At 46.7% G+C, this 22,008-nt stretch overlaps 1 protein-coding gene and 1 pseudogene across 1 annotated transcript; both read left to right on the top strand.

Annotated features, from left to right (window-relative positions):
• Window positions 1–5,232: 5,232 nt before the first annotated feature.
• Window positions 5,233–16,301, top strand: LOC139018361 (natural cytotoxicity triggering receptor 3 ligand 1-like). Its single transcript, XM_070426990.1, has 6 exons — window positions 5,233–5,326; window positions 5,966–6,316; window positions 7,542–7,868; window positions 11,830–11,929; window positions 12,599–12,940; window positions 15,602–16,301. Exons 1-6 carry the CDS (start codon window positions 5,233–5,235, stop codon window positions 15,627–15,629), a joined length of 1,242 nt encoding a protein of 413 aa, XP_070283091.1. The 3' UTR covers window positions 15,630–16,301.
• A 1,030-nt stretch (window positions 16,302–17,331) lies between these two features.
• Window positions 17,332–18,330, top strand: LOC139018360 (translin-associated protein X pseudogene; annotated as a pseudogene).
• The last annotated feature ends 3,678 nt before the right edge of the window (window positions 18,331–22,008 follow it).

The following is a 22,008-nucleotide window of genomic DNA, read 5'->3' as shown; positions in this document are numbered from 1 at the left end:
AATTGTTTATTTTTCAGTCAATTTAACTTTTATCTTGGAAAGCATTATAGTTCTCCAAAGTGAGGTTTTTAAAGTAAGTGGAACCATTATAAACACTTTTCACATGGGTAAACGCAGGCCTGGAGCTAGGAGAGAAGGCAGAGAAGGGATGCACTTGTCCAGATCTCCTTCTGCGCTGTCAGTCTCACCTCCAGAAAGCATATGCTCTATTTTAATTAGGCTACAAATTAAAAAATAGTTTTGAAATAATTTTAATATCTAATGCCTACATTTTATTTTACTCTCTGAGGAGGTCATGCTCATCCCATAATTATGTGTATTACTTTTCCTGGAAAAAAAGTCTATTCATAAACTAAAATACCTTTATTTCTTTAGTAAATAAAAAATAAAATAAAAACCACCTGAGTCCTCTACTAGCACACTTCAGAAAGTCACCATTTCAAATATACAGAAGTAACTTTCTTAATACATAAATACTATGAGCCCAAGACAATATTGGGGGTGGCGGGGAGAAATGATGTATAATTATGTTAAACCTCTTTGTAGTCAAAGATAAAGATACTTAACTTAAGTATACTCCTATTATAATTTTGTTTTGAGTTACTATTACTGGGGGGTGGGGAAGGAGACCCTTTAAGGGATTGCATTCAGTAACAACACTACAGTATAGCAATATGGATAACATCTTCAACTCAGTAAAGAATGGTATTTAAGATTATTTTAAGGTATTTTGCCTGAATAACAACATAATACCTCAACTTCCAATTAGAAATATAAACCTAGCCCTCTCGTCTCTCATTCACTTCTAACTAGACCTTCTTTTAAAGGCAACTATGGATTACATGGTTAGATTGGATGCGCATTATCCCATAAACCCAAATGAGCCAAAAGCCCAGCGATGTGTAACACCTAAGAGGCAACCTGAAAGGCTGACCTGGGGAACCTTTCTTGTTTTTATGAAACAATGTGATCACCTCTGGAGATGAAAACTTTTGGTTGGAACCGTAGAACCAGGACACCTAGAGGAACAAGAGTAAAAGAACACCACCTCCTGCTCCACAACAAGTACTGAGATTATGAAAACAGATACTACTTGTTGAAAGAAGAGGACATTACTAAAGACAGAAACATAAAACTCAGGAAGAAAGACTAAGAAGCACATGGATAAGCCTTTGCCTTTTTCATGCCATCTGCAAGTCTTCTGCTTTGTGTAGGACTTCGGTATAGGTAGTTTAGATGCAATCATTAGGCATGATATTCACCAGAGCAGACTCAGTCTCTTTCCCCACCAAATATCTGAATACAGGATAGGCATCCTAACAGCCACAACCGGCTTGAACTGCGGGCTCTCAAGTGTTGGATGCGGACCTTTGCAAGTAAAATGTGATTTCCCAACTATTGTGTGGTTACAGAGGACGTGAAGTTGTGAAAGACATCCATCCCCCAGCTCTTCCATGTTTCTGTGGTTTCACAGTGCTGGGCTCTGCATCCCCACTTGGCCACCTTAAACCAAAAGGCTGAGTTTTGGAAATAAAGAAGTTTAGCCTGGTTTGAGACCCTGGTATGTCATCTCTCCCAGGGTACAGAGATTACAATAATCCAAATGGCCATTTTTGATGTTTTGAAGCATGTGGGTCTGTTCTACAAATCTTGATGAGAGATGACAAAAATAAATCTAAATATTGAAATATATTTACATTGTATGTAACCGACAAAGTTATATGCATACTAGAGGCTCAGTGCACAAATTTATGAACTGGTGGGGTCCAGTGGCCCAGTCCCAATCTGGGCAGATCGGAGCTGAGCCTGTCAGGAGGAGGAGACAGCTGTAGGTTGGCTGGCTGCCTGTCCCAATTGGGGCCATTAGGGCCAGGCCCGCTGGGGGGAGGGGCCCTGCCTGCGATTGGGGTGAGGGGGGAGCCAGTTGGGGATGGGGCCGGCCATGGGGAGGGTCTGGCCTACCCCTGAATGGGCTGGGGGACCCATGGGGGTCAGTGGCCGGGGAGGGGCCCTGGGAGGTTGCCCAGCCAGCCGCACCCCCATTGGTGTGTATGGGGAAGGATGGGAGCAGAGCTGGTGGGAGGCGGAGGGGCTGCAGGAGGTTGGTCGACCAGCCCCACCCGCCATGAGCCGATTTCCTTGCAGCAGTGGGTGTCATAGCTACAAGTCATTCCCATCGCTGGCGATAGATAGATAGATAGATAGATAGATAGATAGATAGATAGATTTTTTCCCTTAACATATTGGACACTGTAACTGCTGTGGTCTTGACAAACCAGTAAAAATGTAAACCCAAACTAAAAGTGTCATAAAATAAACTCCTTAAACAGGAAGTTCATGAGACCTTGGAAAGGTGATATCATGTGGTTGTTTCTTCCTTTTTTCTTTCTCTTTCATTTTCTTTTTTTTTATATAAAAATAATATATAAATTGATTAATAAAAAATAACAATATGATATAGGAACAAGTCATGATCTAAAAACAACAGAAACATGATCTAAAAACAAAACATGATATAAAAACATTGATAAAAACAATGACTGATAGATTGATTAAACTTATTCTAATATTTCCCTGTACACCACATTAAGAGTAAAAACACTTTCAGAGTGCTTGACTAATTTCCCTTGTGATGAAGTATTTACAACTTTAACTTTAATGTCACACGCTCTTCGAACTCGAGAGAGCAACATATAACTGACAATGTCTGAAAACGGGTTCAGGTAGGAATATTCCTATTCTGTCTAGAGTTTGTCCTTGTGATTTATTAATAGTCATTGCAAATGCTGGCATCATGGGAAACTGTCTTCGCATTAATTTAAATGGGAGGCCAGTGTCAGACAGGGACAAATCAATTCTCGAAATCAGAACAACCTCTCCTTCCCCAGATCCTGTTAATAGCTTAGCTTTGATTATGTTGTTGTTGTTGTTGTTTTTATATTTTATTGATTTTCTACAGAGAGGAAGGAAGAGAGATAGAGAGCTAGAAACATCGATGAGAGAGAAACATCGATCAGCTGCCTCCTGCACATCTCCTACTGGGGATGTGCCCGCAACCCAGGCACATGCCCCCAACCGGAATGAACCGGGACCCTCTATCCACTGAGCCAAACCGGTTTCGGCAGCTTTGATTATGTTAGGTTGCAATCTTTTGGTAATAAATCTAGTACCATTACAAAGACTCCATTTACTATTAAGATTTCTCAGTAGCATGATAATTGCACCTACTTTCTGTGGTTGTTTCTTCCTTTTTTCCTTCTTTCATTTTCTTGATGTTTCATTTTGTGTCCTTACTTTTCTCCTTTCATTCCTTTTCTGTCCTCTCTTTCTCTTAACTTTTCCGTTGGTAGATAGAGTCGTCAGTACTTGAATCTGTCTGGCTTTCAGAAGACGAGGGAAACACACAGTCATCTGAAAAAAAGATGTTGACCTATGTTGGGATCGGTGGTGTTTCCGGTTTTGCTCTTTTCCCCCATTTGTTTGTGATTGCCTTCATGCTGGCCCTGCTCTTCAGGACTTGTGCGTGGGCACTTCTTTTTTTAAAAAATATATATTTATTAATTTCAGAGAGGAAGGGAGAAGAGACAGATAGAAATGATGAGGGGGAATCATTGATTGGCTGCCTCCTGCACGCCCTTACGGGGGATCAAACCGGCAACTGGGGCATGCGCCCTTGACTGGAACCAAACGGGACCCTTAGGTCCGCAGGCTGACGCTCTATACACCGAGCTAAACTGGCTAGGGCACTTGTTATGTCTACAAAACCTGCCTGCCGTGGTGAAAACTGTAGGGGAAAGGCCTTTCTGGGTGGGCTCCAGCCCGCGAGGGTGCTGAGGAACCAGGGCGGGGAGCGCCGCCACCGCCGCTGCGGAGCCCGGCCGCCGGACCACGGGGAACTCTCTAGTTACATTGCAATTTGCCTGCAGAACTTAGTTGTAAGTTATCTGCGATGTGAAACCTGACCTCAGACATTTCCTTTGCGTTTTGTATTTTAGACAAAATCTATTTACCGCCCCTAACTTCACGGCAGCCAGGGCTACCCGGTACAAGTCCCTGCCCATTGGAGAGGTTTGCTGGGCAGCGTCACCCAGATCCTCTCAAGAGGGCGGAGCCGTGACGATAAGGCCCCTCCCGCCTCCGTGGATCAGAGCGCGAAGTTCCCGAAGTTCCCGTGCTGACTCCGTGAGGCTTCAGGTGGCAGCCATCTTTTCCCGTCGCGGGAAATTCGAGGTTGACTCCTTTAAGCTGCTGGTGGAGCTGGATCACTGGCGGGGGCGCCGGCGCCGACGGCGGCGCCGGCGCTTCTGAGGCTGAGATCCTGAGGCTGCAGGTGTGTGTGTGGGGATCACTCTGTCGGGAAGCGCAAGGTTCCGAGGCTGAGACCCTGAGGCTGTGGGGTGGTGGCGGGGGGGGGGGGGGGGGGGGGGGGGAGGGGGGGGTTGGAGGGGTGGGGAGGAGGAGGGGATCGCTTAGTGGGGACCCGGGATCTTCTGAGGCTGAGACCCTGAAGCTGGGGGCGCATAGAGGGGGGGATCGCTTGGTGGGGACAGGAGAGCTTCAGAGAACCAGAATAAATCAAGCAATGCTCAGAGAATTTGGAGTCACTTTATTCATCGCGTGTGCTGCGGTGGGCTTAGAGAAAATGAATTCAAATTCTAAGCAGAGCTACAAGCAGAAATAACCTTTTTATTAAAGAGCCAGCCCTATGTGCGCTAGTGGTTATCTCGCTGGTAGCCTCGGAAACTACACAGTTCTATCCAATTAAAAAGTACACCTGCCATTGCATTGAGAGTATGGGCGTTATCTAGTCTCTGGCCTACAAGGTCAGACAGCTAAGTTTATCTTCCTCATTATTCAAGCAGGCTAAAGCAGGCTAGAAAGCAAAGTTATTATTTTTTTTTTTTTAAATAAGAGGCCAAGTCTAAAGAATAGCAGAGAATTCCAAACAGTAGTTTTACAAAATAGGGGTTAACCTTCTCAGGGGGGAGGGGATTGCTTGGCTGGGACGCGGGAGCTTCCGAGGCTGAGCACAGAGGCTGCGGGGGCAGTGGCACACCCAGTCCTCTTAGGGTAAATCAGGTTGAAGGGGCAGAAGGGATAGAAGGCGCAGAGAGGCCATCTAGTACCAAGCAAGTGACGGCCCCAAGAGGCGGTTTTGCGGACTGCGCTTTCCGACCCAGGACTCCTCTTTCCAGACGGAAACCCGGCAAGGCGCGCTGGTCCCCCGCAGGCATGGCTGTCCCGGTGTCTGCGGTGTCGGCGTCAGGCTTCCCGCGTGGCTTTCTGTGGACGCTCCTGGTTCTGTGGTGCTGGGTTTCCACCGCAGGTAAGGTGGGGGGGGGGGGGGGGGAGGAGGGGTGAGGTGGGGTGGCGTGGGGTGGGGTGGGGTGGGGTGGGGTGGGGTATGGGGGGGTGTCGCTAGGCGGACTCCCCCTGGCCTTTCGGGGGCCCCGCCCTAGGTCCTCGGCCACCTGTACCTTAACAGTCCCCAACTCTAAGCTTTCCTTTGTGGAATTGTAGGAATCAATTAAACGGATTTGAAAATTTCTAAGAAATTGCAAGAGACCAGAATAATCAAAACAATATTGAAAGGAAGAACAAAGATGGAGGATCTTATGCGGATTAAGGAGGGGCCATGAACTAAGGGCTTTTGTACCTGAGATACCTCCCCCCCAAAGGAATTTGTTTTTGTGTTTTCTTTTTTATAAAGGGTCAGGCAGAGTGCCTGCTACATAGTAAGCTCTTTTTAAAAAGATATTTTTAAAAATGATTTCAGACAGAAAGGGAGCGTGAGAGAGAAATATTAATGACCAGAGGCTCATTGATCGGCTGCCTGCTGCATGACCCCTACTGGGGCCAGCTAGGGCAAGGAATTTGTTTTTAATTACAGGGTAAATGTCTGAGAGTACAAGGCCTAAGTTTTTTTTCAAGGTTCTCCCATAACTGAATTTTCTTCTTTCCACAGATTTGATAGTGGAGACTGAAGGGAAGACTCAGACTGTGTTTCTGAATGACAATGTCACCATCTCCTGCAAGGTCCCTGGTTTCACACACCTGAACCTCAAGGGTATGGGTGTTATCTGGTATCGGAAGTATCAGGCAGATGAAACAGAGCACAAGGTGTTTGAAATGTATGGAGACCCTAATCCTAAAGAGGTATCCAGACCTGGAGCCAGCGTGTCTTCAAAGGCGCTAGAGAAGGGGGACGCCTCACTGCACCTTTCTGATGTCCAGCTGAGGGACGCAGGAGAGTACCGATGTGAGGTGGTGGTCACCCCCGAGAAGGCCCAGGAAACAGTCGTTCTAAAGGTTTTGGGTGAGTGCCCTGTGGTTCCCATGGTGATGGGGTTGGGGGTAGAGATGTGGACCGGCCAAGTAGAGAAGTTTGGACATGGGCCTTGGAGTTGGATAGACACGGGTTTACGTCTGGACAACTTAGAGCGAGTTATTAACCAGGTTGAACCTCAGTGTCCTTTTCTCTAAATAGATGCAATAGTACCTCTATAAAGACCCTGTCTCCAGCCCTAGCCGGTTTGGCTCAGTGGATAGAGCATGGGCCTGCGGACTAACAGGTCCGAGTTTAAAAAAGACCCTATCTCCAAATACAGCCACAGTCTAAGAGAATGGGCTTAGGGCTTTAACATATGAATTTGGGGGTGGGGCCACAATGCAGCCTATAACGGGGGCAATGTCTATGAGCCCTTCAAAATTGTACTTAAGACTTTGAATGTTTTGTACATATTGACTAAGGGGATGGGAAAGCGGATTAGGATTCATTCCCTCTGCAACTGACAGAAAGCCTAAAAAAAATTTTTTTAAAGTAATACACTATTTTTTAGAACAGTTTTAGATTTACAGAAAAAATTGCAAAGATAGTAATTTCTTCATGACTCCTGCCTGTGCACATACCACTTTCTCTATTATTAACCTCTTTCATTAGTATGGTATATTTATTAAAATTAATGAACCAATATTGATACATTTTTATTAATTAATGTCTGTAGTTTATTCAGATAGCCTTAGTTTTGACCTAATATCCCTGGTCTTCCAGCTATTCTCCAGGAAGGATGAAGGGAAGAGGGAGAGAAGGCTATAGTACTTTTCTTTAAGATACCCTTGTTCCTTAGGGGTACTTCCTTGAGGTTGCTCTCCCTACTTCTGATTCTATCCGAACTAGTAGACCCTGAGTTCACCAACTGAAGTGGAGGTTGGGAGATGTAGCTTTAACTTGGATGTGTCATTGAAGAATGGACAGCAGTTTCTACCACAACAGTGTTCCAGAGCTTTCCTTCGATTCTCAAAGGTGTCTATGGCACCAAGTGGCATAAGAAACTCTGCTTTGCACAATGGCTGTGAGAGTCGGGGTCATGGTCTATCAGCGTCACCCTGGCCCTGGGATCGGCATCCCCACATTACTTAGGCTAAGCAGAATCTCACTCGCCTCACTCACCCTTCCTGAAGGCTTCCTATGGGTCAGGCTTTGAACTGATAATAAGCTAGTCCCAACCTACCCTCAAATCATGACTTCTCTTCCCTGGCAGCTTTCCCAAAGTGCACCTTGTTTCCAGAACAAGCCATGGCGAAAGATGATGGCGACGAAGATATTTTGTGTGAGGCAAGTGGGTTCTACCCAAAGGACATTAACATAACCTGGCGTATATATACCCAGGAGAATCCCCAGGGCCAGGAGATTTCTGAAGGCATCACCAATGGTCCAGCCATCAAGAATGAGGACGGCACATTTAACATCACCAGTTGTTTGAGGCTGAACCACTCTCTGGAGCACAATGTGACCACCTACCAATGTGTGATAAGTCACATATCCCTGCCCACCTCCATGATGTTGAACTTCACCCTGTCTGGGAGAGGTAAGCATCCTCTAAACGTGTACCCTACTCCTCACCTTGAGGGAGTATAACGTAACACTCAGGTTCCCAGTTAACCTAGGCCAAAATGGGGGCCAATGGGGAAGGAGAGAAAGCTCGGTTTGTCCTACTTCAGCCCCAGAGTCAGCAGTCCAGACTAGGTCCCTAAGCCAGGGTGGATCGCCTAATAGCTAGAGAGGGGTGACAAGCATCCTCAGCGTTGCTGGTAACTTATGGCAGCTTAAGGAGCTGGATGGTCTGTATGACCTGGAATGGGAAGCTTGTCAGCTACTAGGAGAAAGGGGATAGGATCCTGTCCATGCCCCCTGAGGATAAGGGTCTATCAGGGGCCAGAGACCCAACCCTACCGGTAACCTTTCTGGCCAGGCTCTAGGGCCACTGCAAACTGTTGGCTGGTAGAAGTGAAGCCAATAGTTCTGAGCTCAAGCTGGGGAGTCCATAGTAGGGTGTCCTGCACATACCAAGGCCTTTCCCCAGGAACACTAGATCCTGAGCTTAAGATAATACAGCTCACTACAGAACGCCCCCTGCTGGTGGGGTGGGTTAATTGAATTCATATCTTAGTTTCCATGGTCATGGCTCTGGTCCTGGGTGGGGATGATCTTGCAGGTCAAATGCATCTGCCTAGAGCTGAGAGGGGTTAGGGAGGCAGGGGCTAATTGATTTTGCCAGATGGGGCCTTGAGTTGTCCTGGAGGGAGAGAGGAATTGTTTTTGGAAGCAAGGGCCAGGGATGTGTATGAGTGTCGTGTGTGTAGAATATGTGTGGGACATGGGAAATTTGGAATTGAAATATGCTTTGTATGTATAATATTATAATATATAATCTACACTAATAAAAGAGAAACATGGTAATTGGCGTACGACCGCTACCCTTTTCATTGGCTAATCAGTGAGGATATGCAAATTAACTGTCAGCCAAGATGGCGGCCGGCAGCCAGGCAGCTGGAAGCGAACATGAGGCTTGCTGCAGACTCCAACGTTCCCCGCCTCACTTTCCGGCCTCTCAGTTGCAACTCTAAGAAACTATATACTATGTTGCAAATAAGGAGATAAACAAAACACCAGAAACCGGCTTTCAGTCAGCCGGGCTTTAGCAACATTGTATCGATGTTTTCAGTGGCGAGGCCTCAGAGCGAAAGCTGGCCCAGAATAAAAAAAAAAAAAGAAAACAAGGAGCGGTTGGAAGCTTCAGTCACCGGCTTCGGGAAAACAACCCTCAGCCCTCACCCAGACTGGCCAGGCATCCCAGTGGGGACCCCCACCCTGATCCAGGACACCCTTCAGGGCAAACCAGCCGGCCCCCACCTGTGCACCAGGCCTCTATTCTATATAGTAAAAGGGTAATATGCCTCCCGGCACCGGGATCAGCATGACAGGGGGCAGCGCCCAAACCCCCTGATTGCCCTGCGGCTCTGTGTGTGACAGAGGGCGGGGCCACAACCTCCCTATCCGAACTGCTCTGTTCATGACAGGGGAAGGCGCCCCAACCCCCTGATCAGCCCTGCTCTGTGCCTGATAGGGGGGAGCTCCCCAATCCCCTGATCGCCCTGCGACTCTGTGTTTGACAGAGTGCGGCGCACCAACCCCCTGATCGGCCCTGCTCTGTGTGTGACAGATGGCGGTGCCCCAACTCCCCTATCGGCCCTGCTCTGTGAGTGACAGGGGGGAGCTCCTCAACCCCCTGATTGACCCTGCTCTGTGAGTGACAGGGTATGGGCCCCCAACCCCCCTGATGGGCCCTGCTCTGTGAGCGACAGGGGGCAGCACCCCAACCCCCTGATTGGCCCTGCTCTGTGTGTGACAGGGGGTGGCGTCGCAACCTCCCCATCGACCCTGCCTTGAGTGTGACAGGGGGCGGTGCCCCAACCCCCCAATCAGCCCTACCCTGAGTGTGACTGAGGGTGGCATCGCAACCTCCCTATCCGCCCTGCTCTGTGCATGACGGGGCGGCGCCCCAACTCCCCAATTGGCCCTGCTCTGAGCCAGACCAGGGGCTGCACATAGGGATTGGGCCTGCCCTCTGCCACCCAGGAGCAGGCCTAAGCCAGCAGGTCGTTATCTCCCGAGGGGTCCCAGACTGCGAGAGGGCACAGGCCAGGCTGGGGGACCCCCCGCCCCTGCCCCCCGAGTGCACAAATTTTTGTGCACCGGGCCTCTAGTATAATATAATATAATATAAACATGCAAAGTGAACGTACCTTTGCTACGCCCCATGCCACATCCACCAGCCAATCAGAGCGACTAAATGCAAATTAACCCAACCAAAATTGCGGCCGGCAGCCATGGAGGCTTGGTTGCCCCTGTGATGGAGTAAGCCAAGCTTCCCGCCTGCCCTGGCTGGATCTACCCTCTGCTGAAGCCAACAAAGTTTTAATTATAGAAGATAAATAAACCCCAGATACCTGCTTCCAGCCAGCCTCCACTGGGAGCTTGGGTGGCTGGGGCCGTGGCCAGCCTGCAAACAGCCATCAGCCCCTCACCCAAGCTGGCCAGGCACCCCAGGGGGGACCACCACCCTGAAGGAGCTGTGGCCAGCCTGCAAACAGCCATCAACCCTCACCCAGATGGCCAGGCACGCCAGCAGGACCCCCCACCGTGAAGGGGCTGTGGCCAGCCTGCAAATAGCCATCAGTCCATCACCTATGCTGGCCAGGCACCCCGGCAGGGACACCCACCCTGAAGGGGCTGTGGCTAGCCTGCAAACAGCCATCAGCCTCTCACCCAGGCTAGCTATACCCTCATGGGGTGATGGTCCCCACTGGGGGTGTTGGTCAGCCTGCAAACAGCCATCTGCCCCTCACCCAGACTGGCCAGGCACCCCCGCGGGACATTAACCCTGATCTGGGACACCCTTCAGGGAAAACCAGCCTACCCCCACCCATGCACCGGGCCTCTATCCTCTATAATAAAAGGGTAATATGCAACAGCAGAACGACTGGGAATGACTGGTCACTATGACACACACTGACCACCAGGGGGCAGACGCTCAATGCAGGAGCTGCCCCCTGGTGGTCAGTGCGCTCCCACAAGGGGAGCTCTGCTCAGTTACAAGCCTGGCTGACTGCTGCCAGTACAGCGGTGGTGGTGGGAGCCTCTCCTACCTCCTCAGCAGCGTTAAGGATGTCCGACTGCAACTTAGGCCTGCTCCCTGCTAGCAAGTGGGAATCCCCCGAGGACTCCCTGGATGCTAGAGGGATTTCTGACTGCCAGCTTAGGCCCAATCTCCAGGGGAGCGGGCCTAAGCCATCAGGTGATTATCCCCCGATGGGTCCTAGACTGCAAGAGGGCACAGTCTGGGCTGAGGGACCCCTCCCCCTCCCCCCACCTGAGTGCACAAATTTTTGTGCACTGGGCCTCTAGCATAATATAATATAAGAGATTTGTGTTGGTGACCTGTGGCCACTATAATAAATAAATATAATAAAAACTGCTGGGTGAGGACTTTCTTCTGGGTCACAGATTTCTTGTATCCTCACATGGTGGAGGGATAAGGGAATCTTTCTAGGGCCTCTTATATAAGGGCACTATATAAGGGCTCCTCCCTCATGACCTAATGATATCCCAAAAGCCCCACCTCCTAATACCATCACATTGGGTATTAGGATTTCAACATATGAATTTTGGGGGGAACACAGATATTTGATATATAGCAGTGTATAGTGATGTAAGATGATGTAGTGTGGAAGCTTTGAACATGTGCACGGCATACATATGTGGTAGGTGGTGTCCATATTGCCGTGTATTTCTGTCAGTTGCTAAACACACTATTTGATGTGTGGAGGTGTATGTGATAGGAATGAACAGAAGTGTGGCAGAGGATTGGTGGTTATATCTATGACAGGGAAATGACACACGACCACAGATATCTTAGCAGTGGTTGTATGGTCACTTTGGCCCCTGCATGTAGGTTTCCTTTTAACGTTTGCCTCCTCTTTCTACAGGATCTGAGATGGGAATTGCCTGGGGGACTATCGATACTTGGATTACTGTTGGCTTTATTGGAGCAGTCATTTTAATTGGACTGATTGTATGTTGGATAAGGTAAGGGGGATGCCAAAGCCAAGTTTAGCCCTGTGTCTTGGAATTGACTCTGGGAGTTCCGGGATCTTTGCCAGTGGATGATATTTGAGAGTTCTCAGGATCAATGCTGGGGGGAATCTGCGTGTGGTGTGTGTGTGGTGTGTGTGTGGTGTGTGGCTTTTTCTGATGTTGTGTCAGGGAAGAACTGTCTCCTTAGATCCCTATGTGGTAGCTTGGGACTCTGGGGAGATGCACTGTAAGGCCCCTGTGCGTCTTCCTGACACATGTCTCACTGTGAACCAGGCCTTAGAACTGTGTATGGGCTGCATTGTTGTTCTCACACATAGAACCACAGCTCAGAGAGGGGAATTCCTTCCCCGAGGTGCTCATATTTTGTTAACAGCTTAAAGGGATAGCTTTCAACCAGATTTCACCATTAAATCAGGATTCTGTAGCTCTCATTGGTGTTTCCCAGCTAAGACAGCTTTCCAAACATATTTATCCCTAACTTCTTACCAAACAGCAAATAAAATAACTCAAGGTAAAGAAGTCTAAGAGACCAGTATAGATATGTTGCTTACAATGGTTCTAGATATTAAATTGCCCTCATTTTTTTCTTGGGGTGGGCTGGGGGGGACTCCAAGGCAGAATCTGTGCAATAGCTAATACATCTCATTAAAAATGTTTTAGGAAGAAAAAATTGGTTTCGTTATTCGTTGGGGCGATCCGTGCACTTAGCTCCTGGACTGCGGGTCTCCTTGGGCAGCAGGAGCAGGTCGACGGATTAAGAAGCGGCCTAGAACTTCTGCGTGGAGTGAAAGAAAATGGCCCAAACCAAGCAGACTGCTTGCAAAGCATGGTTGGGAAAGCACACGCCAACAGCTGGCCACTAAAAGCTTCCAGGGAAAGCGCTCCCTCTACCGGTGGGTCGAAGAAGCCCTATCACTACAGGCCCTGTACATTGCACTTGGAGAAATCCCTCAGAGACCAGAAATCTACAGGGCTTCTGATCCAGAAGCTGCCTTTCCTGAGGTTGGTGAGGGGGATGGCCCTGGATTTCAAAACTGCCAAGATTTCTTATTTTACATTTACTTCTCTAACTCTCTTTTCCCCTCTATTTTAACTCTGTGTATATGTGTATATCTATATAACATATAATTATTTTTGAGAGTAAGTTGCACATGATACTGCTTTAACCTTAATACTCAAATGTGTATTTCTTCCAAAAAAGGATTTATCTACACTAATAAAAGAGAAACATGGTAATTAGCATACGACCGCTACCCTTCCCATTGGCTAATCAGAATATCCTTATGCAAATTAACTGTCAGCCAAGATGGCAGCCGGCAGCCATGCACTGAAGCGAACAGGGAGGCTTGCTTGTTCCAGTGACGGTGGACTCCAACGTTTCCCGCCTGACTTGCCAGCCTCTCAGCTGCAACTCTAAGCAACTATGTTGCAAATATAGAAGCTAAACAAAACCCCAGAAACCGGCTTTCAGTCAGCCGGGCTTCAGCCAGCCTGACCGCAACATTGTATCAAATACAGAAGGTAAAGGCCAGAAACCTGCTTTCAGCAGTGAGGCCTCAGAGCTAAAGCTGGCCCAGAATAGAAAAAAGAAAAAAAAGAAAAAAGGAGCTGTTGGGAGCTTCAGTCACCCACCAGCCAGAAAACAGCCCTCAGCCCCTCAGCCAGCCTGGCAAGGCACCCCAGTGGGGACCCCCACCCTGATCCAGGACAACCTTCAGGGCAAACCAGCGGCCCCCACCCGTGTACCAGGCCTCTATTCTATATAGTAAAAGGGTAATATGCCTCCCGGCACCAGGATCAGTGGAGTCGCAAGGCTCCCGGCACTGGGATCAGCGTGACAGGGGGCAGCGCCCAAACCCCCTGATCACCCTGCGGCTCTGTGAGTGACAGGGGGCGGGGCCACAACCTCCCTATCTGCCCTGCTCTGTTCGTGACAGGGGAAGGCGCCCCAATCCCCTGATCAGCCCTGCTCTGTGCCTGATAGGGGGGAGCTCCCCAATCCCCTGATTGCCCTGCGGCTCTGTGTTTGACAGGGTGCGGTGCACCAACCCTCTGATCGGCCCTGCTCTGTGTGTGACAGGGTGCGGCGCCCCAACTCCCCACCCCATGGGCCCTGCTCTGTGTGTGACAGGGTAGAGCCATAACCTCTCCATCAGCCCTGCCCTGAGTGTGACAGGGTGCAGCGCCCCAACCCCCTGATCCACCCTGCTCTGTGTGTGACAGGGGGCGGTGCCCCAACTCCCCTATCGGCCCTACTCTGTGAGAGACAGGGGGGAGCTCCTCAACCCCCTGATCGGCCCTGCTCTGTGCATGACAGGGGGGAGCTCCTCAACCCCCTGATGGGCCCTGCTCTGTGCATGAGAGGGGGAGCTCCCCAACCCCCTGATGGGCCCTGCTCTGTGGGTGATAGAGGGTGGCACCCCAACCCTCCTCCACGGGCCTTGCTCTGTGTGTGACAGGGTAGAGCCATAACCTCCCCATTGGCCCTGCCCTGAGTATGACAGGGTGCAGCGCCCCAACCCTCTGATGGGCCCTGCTCTGTGAGTGACAGGGGGGAGCTCCTCAACCCCCTGATCGGCCCTGCTCTGTGCATGACAGGGGGGAGCTCCTCAACCCCCTGATGGGCCCTGCTCTGTGCATGACAGGAGGGAGCTCCCCAACCCCCTGATCGGCCCTGCTCTGTGGGTGATAGAGGGTGGCGCCCCAACCCCCCTCCACGGGCCTTGCTCTGTGTGTGACAGGGTAGAGCCATAACCTCCCCATTGGCCCTGCCCTGAGTGTGACAGGGTGCAGCGCCCCAACCCCCTGATCAGCCCTGCTCTGTGAGTGACAGGGGGTGGCGCTGCAACCTCCCCATCGACCCTGCCTTGAGTTTGACAGGGGGCGGTGCCCCAACCCCCCCAATCGGCCCTAACCTGAACGTGACTGAGGGTGGCATCGCAACCTCCCAATCCGCCCTGCTCTGTGCATGACAGGGGGCGGCGCCCCAACTCCCCAATTGGCCCTGCTCTGAGCCTGACCAGGGGCTGCACCTAGGGATTGGGCGTGCCTTCTGGCACCCGGGAGCAGGCCTAAGCTAGCAGGTCGTTATCTCCCGAGGGGTCTCAGACTGCGAGAGGGCACAGGCCGGGCTGGGGGACCCCCCCTCCCTCCCTGAGTGCACAAATTTTTGTGCACCGGGCCTCTAGTCTTATATAATCAAATAACATTATCAACCTCCCCCCCCAATACTCTAATCCAGGGGTGGGGAATGTCTGGCCTGGGGGCTATATATGGCCCAGAGACCATTTGGTCTGGCCCTGCCAAGGCACTAGTGGTGAGTTAATTAAATGTTTGATGGCAGGCTAATTTTTAAAAAAAAATCTTTATTGTTCAGATTATTACAGTTGTTCCTCTTTCCCGCCCCCCCATAACTCCCCTTCTTACCCCCCCCCACCCCCCACACTGTCCTCATCCATAGGTGTACGATTTTTGTCCAGTCTCTTCCCACACCCCACACCCCTTTCCCCCTGAGAATTGTCAGTCCACTCCTTTTCTATGCCCCTGATTCTATTATATTCACCAGTTTATTCTGTTCATCAGATTTTTTATTCACTTGATTTTTATTATTTTGTTTTAGTTTATTTATTTATTTTTTAAATATATTTTATTGATTTTTTACAGAGAGGAAGGGAGAAGGATGGAGAGTTAGAAACATCGAGAGAGAAACATCAATCAACCTTGAATCTCAATGAACTATACTATGAATATTGAAGAGAGTGAAAATACATACACAGAGTCTGTTGTATTACTAATTAAGATGTAGCTGTGGCTTTATTAAAACAGCATTAATTTCCAAAACATTCCTATAAAAGATAAAATAGTGGCTAAGAATTTTGCTTTCAGGACAACTTTTAGAAGCCAGTCAATGCGCAAAGGGACTGTTTCATTCTTTTGTGATGGCTCTGGTGATTTCTGGATAGTTCTATCTGCCCCTCTCTACCCAGTTTCAGGGCCTCAGAATGGAAGCTGAAATACTAGAGGCTGAAATATTGTAGCCAAAGTGGACAAAGGAGCTCCTTTTCCGTGAAGGTGTTTCTTTCTCTGAAGCTGTTAGTCCAGCATCCATCAGCATACATGAAGGTCATAATAAGGCCTCATGACTTTCAAAGTATCTGTCTATGTACCAATTAACAGGGACTCTAATTGAAATATCACATTTTTTGAATGGACACATGTATGTTTATATATAAGCTTGTGCCTAAAATAGGTCTGCAGGGAAAACCATTAGTTATTTCATGTCTTCTGAAAAACATGTGTTCTGGAATTTAGACATGAAAAACACCTTTTAAAAATTATTAGTTTTCCTTTTCATGAAGGAAACCAGTGCTACTTAATCTATATTTTATCAATATTTATTATGGCTATAAAAACCATATAGTAATGATGATTTATACATCCTATTTTGAAGTTAGGATTTTATTTGGGGAGTATTTAAAAAATTTTTCTATTTAAATGTTGAATTAAAGATTTAACCTTTTATAAATATGTGGCCCAAAATGTTCTGTTAATTTTAAACTTTGGAAAGAAATTTTATTAGTCCTATGTTTATTTGATATTTCTTGGCTTATTTAGATAGTTGGACTGTTTTTTAAACAATAAAGAAATAATTGGATTTTAATTGATAATCAGACACAGAGACTTTATATAAGTTTATTATATTTTAATTTGTTTATTGACTTTGTGTTGTGAAAAGTCTTTCAGTGCAATATTTGTTGGAATATTTTTTGAAATATTGTTGCTAAGGTCATCTGTATAGGTTCATTTTTAATTATATTAAATGTAAAATCAGAACAATATGTAATATTTGTTATACATTTTTTGGGCAAAAAGACAAATTTGACAATATTGAAAGAATGCATTGTTTACAAAGCAATAAATTTTCAGAGTCATAGTCTTGGAGCCTTTCTTTCTCCTAAACTCTGTGGGTCCCCACAGAGACTTGCAACCAGGGGAGCAGCAAGCAGCAGCAGCTCCTTCCAGGCTGACCCCCTGATCCTGTATCCAAGGCCCCTTTTTTCTGACTCTCCAGTGAGCTAAGCAGTCCCACCTTGGCTCACTTCTTTCCTATAATCTTTCCAGAGAGTCAAAGCAGAGCACCGCCTAGGCTCTCTCCTGTTGCTTCTACTACCCTGAGTCCTTCCTTTGTTCCACTGTCCCCAGCGTTAATAAAAATACTCTCAAAATCACCTGGACTCAAGAAGGCGATGCACAAGCTGGAAGCAGCTTCCAGCTCAGCTCCTTCGACTTGTCAAAGGGCCCTGGCTGGCTCATTCCCCCCCTCCCCCGACTCATGCACTCCACCAGGTCAAAGACCCTCTGTCTCTACACAACTCACTGTAGGCTGTGATGACATGAGCAACAAAGAAGGATTGGGAGGGTTCAGGAAAAGGAAGCATGACAATTTTCCCCACAACCAGAGGAGAGAAGGGTAGGATGTTAATGCATCATCACCCGTGATGGTGGCCTTAAAATCATTTCAGCAGGAACTTGATGCAAGACATGACAAATATGAGAGACTTGTGAAACTTAGTCGGGACGTAACTGTACAAAGTAAATGATAATTTTCCTCTCTATTGGATTACAAGTGCTCCTGATATGGAGGAAATATTGACTGAGTCAGAAATTAAATTAGATGGTGTCAGACAAAAGATACTGCAGGTGACCCAGGAGCTCTTCAGAGAAGAGATGCATTCATTCCATAGAGCCATTACCACAGACTTCAGGAATATGTGGAGGCCGTCTCTTTTCAACACTTTATTAAAACACGATCACCTATCAGTATGGATGAAATTAATAAACAACTGGTATTTACAACAGAAGACAATGGGAAAGAAAATAAGACCATGAGGAAACTGAGGTTTAGAGAGATGAAATAACTTCTCCAAGGGCATGCCCTTATGAAGCAAGGTCCTGGAAGAGGTGGGAGGAGAGGGTCAAGGTCATTTGGAAGAGTTAATTTCAAAACAAGAGGAGGGACAACTCATCATCTGAGACTGGAGGATAGAAGCCCTCTTCTGATGCTCAGTGCTCACGATAAAGAGTTTGGTACTTGGAGACTGAAAATCACCCCTGTTGATTACCTCCTGGTAGTGGCTGATCTAACTGGTGAGTTGATGCCGATGTGTATGAACAGTGTGGGCAATGGGGACATTGACACCCCCTTTGAAGTGAGCCAGTTCTTACGCCAGGTTTATGCTGGGTTTTCATTCATTGGCAATACTGGACCTTACGAGGTTTCTAAGAAGCTGTATACCTTGAGACAGAGCCTGGCCAAAGTGGAGAATGGGTGTTATGCCTTGAAAGTCAGAGGCTCAGAAATTCCCAGACCAGTTTGTAAGACTAGTATTTGATATTTTATTTGACTTTATTGTGGCTTTTACATAGGAAATTTTCAGTTTTACTTGTTTTGAATTATATACAAGCTGTACATAAAAGTATCAAATGAATCATTTTCTGTGTCTTACTCATGAAAGTTTGCATTCAAATGTTAACCTATATGCCTATTTGAATTTTTGCTGGCTAAATTCTATCATTGTCTCTGCAGTGTGAATGTGCCAGAACTTTCTGCTACCTCTTTCACTTTACTTTGTGTGAATTTTGAGTGGTAGTAATTAGTAGAAGCCATTTATAATTGAAGTTGATGGTTTTGTAATATAGAGAAAAGACTTTTTAGTTATATACCTGGCCTTGAGTTTTTTGTTTAATTTATTGGTAATATTGTGCCAAGGCTCCAAAATAGGCTTATTCCATAGAACGGAATTAAAACTACTAAGTTATCAATATACTTTAATGTTATGTGGCATTGTGATAAGAATTCACATTATATTCTGGCTAATTTAGGCCACTTTGAAATAGCCTTCCAGAAAAATTGACAGAGACCCAGATGCTAGTAGTTTCTACATTTAACTTTTATGCTTTATCACAGGAAGTCTGATAGAGAATTGGAATTAATATTGTAATATTTTTACTGGTGTTTGAGTTGAATTATATACTTGTACATACAACTGTAAAGCTTTTAGTAGTGATTAGGTAGCAATTTTTTTGTTGTCTATTATATTGACATCAGGCATGTTTGGAGACTTTCCTATTTTAGCACCTATAAGAAATTACATTTAAATAATTATAATGAAGTTTTGAGATTTTTGAAATACTGAGTTAGCCCAAACCTTTTATATAGTTGTCTAAATGTCCATTTGTGTTAATTGATAGTATAAAAAGTTGCCAAAGAAAACGTATCCTGTACAATTCAGCAATAAGATAATTGTCACCACAGTTAAGAACAACAACGCTAGTTTCTAGTTATATATATATTAGATGTACCAGTTAACAATGGGCGATTTTGTAATCAAAGAAAACACGATAATTTCAAGAGAAACATCAAAACTGCTTTATTCAAAGTAATGTCTAGCTATGCATTTCTCCCATCTTTCAGGTAATTTGTGGATACTGTCTCAATAGAACTTTTCTTGTTTTGTGGCAAACCATTCAGAGACCCAATTTTTCACTTCTTCGTACATTTTGAAGTGCTGCTCAGAAAATGCATGTGCCATCTATCGAAACAAGTGGTAATCTGAAGGAGCAAGTTCTGGTAAATACAATGGGTGGGTTAATACTTCCCAGGCAAGATTTCTGAACGTGTCTTTAACTGGTTTTGAAGTGTATGATGGTGCATTATCATGAAGCAAAATTACTTATCTGTGTCTTCTGGTGCATTCTGGTCATTTCACGATCAAAGCATGGTTCAAATAGATTATTTGTTGTCAGTAGCCATCAGTATTAATGGTTTCACATGTTTTTAGAAGCTCATAATACACCACACCTTCCTGATCCCACCAAACGCAGAGCATTGTCCTCTTTCTGAAGGGATTTGGCCTTGCAGTAGATGTTGATGGTTGACCCGGATCAACCCATGATTTTGTGCATTTGGGATTCTTAAAACAAATCCACTTTTCATCGCCAGTCATAATTTGATGCAGAAAAGACTTTCTTTCATGCCATTGAAGCAACATTTTACTGATGACTTTTCAGTTTTTCATTTGTCTTTTGTTCAGTTGATGTGGCACCCATTTTCCTTCCTTTAAAATCTTTTCCATTGCTTGTAAATGATCAGAAACTGTTTGCTGAGCAACGTTTAGTCTTCTGCAAGTTGTTTTTGAGTCTGACACGCATCTTCATCCAATAATGCTTGTAATTGTTGGTCTTCAAACTTTTTCGGTTGACCTGGACGTTCTTTGTCTTTCACATTGAAATGATCACTTTTAAAGCGTTTAAACCAGCATTCACAAGTATCTTGAGATGGAGCATGTTCGGCCTAAGCTTCCTGATATATACAATAACTTTTTTTTTTCAAAATAAAGTAATGAATTAAAACTTCCCACAAATGCTCCTTTTTTGGGGGCATGAAATTCGACATTTTTAAGTGTAAAAATATGTATGATGTTAACACCTTCAGGAAATTTGACATATGAAGTTTTGAAGCTTGCTGTCAATACAACAAAATAGCATACATATCAAATCACATTTATATCAACATATGTGTAACTCCATGTATTGAAAAAAATCTGCATTATTAACTGGTACACCTAGTATATTTTACATATGTGAATATTTATTTAGAATAACAGAAATCACAAATTACAAATATTATAACTTGACAATTAGCACAGATATTTCAAAATCCAGAAAAACAACATTCTGGTTTTATTAACTGCTTGACATATCTCTATATTGCCTTTTTTACATATTGGGGGTGAGGGGAGTGTAAAGTCTTTGTAATGATTTTGTAGTCCTTTTAAAAAAACATTTTTATTGATTTCAGAGAGGAAGGGAGGGGCAGAAACATCAATGAGGAGAGAGAATCATTGATCAGCTACCTCCTGCACACCCACTACTGGGAAGCAAGCCCACAACCCAGCGGGTGCCCTTGACTGGAATTGAACCCTGAACCCTTAGGTCCACAGGCTGACGCTCTATACACTGAGCTAAACTGGCTAGGGCACTTGTTATGTCTACAAAACCTGCCTGCCTTGGTGAAAACTGTAGGGTAAAGGCTTTTCTGGGTGGGCTCCAGCCGGCCGGAGTGCTGAGGAACCAGGGCGGGGAGCGCGCCACCGCAGGACCGCGGGATACTCTCTAGTAGAATCAGTGATGGCGAACCTATGACACGCGTTTCAGAGAACTCATTTTTTTGATAGATTTTTCTTTGTTCAATGGCATTTAAATATAGAAAATAAATATCAAAATATAAATCTTTGTTTTACTATGGTTGCAAATATCAAAAAATTTCTATGTGACACGGCACCAGAGTTAAGTGAGGGTTTTTCAAAATGCCCACACGCCGAGCTCAAAAGGTTCGCCATCACTGGGAGCCTAGTAGTTTTGCAATTTTCCTGCAGAACTTAGTTATGTGCGATGTGAAACCTGACCTCAGAATTTCCTTTGCGGTTTGTATTTTAGACAAAATCTATTTACCGCCCCTAACTTCACGGCAGCCGGGACTACCCGGTCACAAGACCCTGCCCAGTGGAGCGGTTTGCTGGGCATCACCCAGATCCTCTCCCGCACCCTCACGCGAGTGCTGGAGGCGGAAGGAGGGGACGGGGCGGCGCTTCAGGTTCAAGGCGACTCCCGGCTTCTCTCCCTGAAGTTCGCGAGGAGTCCTGACTGGGAGGCGCCGCTGCCGCTGCCGCTGCCGCCCCTTCTGCCTCCAGCACTCCGTGAAGGTTCTGGAAGAGGGGGGCCCGGGGAATTGGAGGCTGACTCCTTGAGGCTGCTGGTGGAGCAGGATCACTCGCGGGGACGCGCAAGGTTCCGGGGCTGATAACCGAGGCTGCCCGGGCCAGTGGCACGCCCAGTTGTCTTACGGTAAATCGGGCTGAAGAAGTGGCAGGAGGGTGAGAAGGCGCAGAGAGGCCATCTAGTACCGAGCAAGTGACGGCCCCAAGAGGCGGTTTTGCGGACTGCGCTTTCCGACCCAGGACTCCTCTTTCCAGACGGAAACTCGGCGGCTCCAGGCGGACCCCGGCCGG

The sequence above is a fragment of the Myotis yumanensis genome, unplaced genomic scaffold (assembly GCF_028538775.1).
Source record: "Myotis yumanensis isolate MYYU_CA2020_CCGP unplaced genomic scaffold, mMyoYum1.0.hap1 SCAF_10, whole genome shotgun sequence".
Classification (NCBI taxonomy): domain Eukaryota; kingdom Metazoa; phylum Chordata; class Mammalia; order Chiroptera; family Vespertilionidae; genus Myotis; species Myotis yumanensis.
The sequence above is the reverse complement of the archived record's forward strand: the minus strand, read 5'-3'. Positions and strand labels throughout refer to the sequence as shown.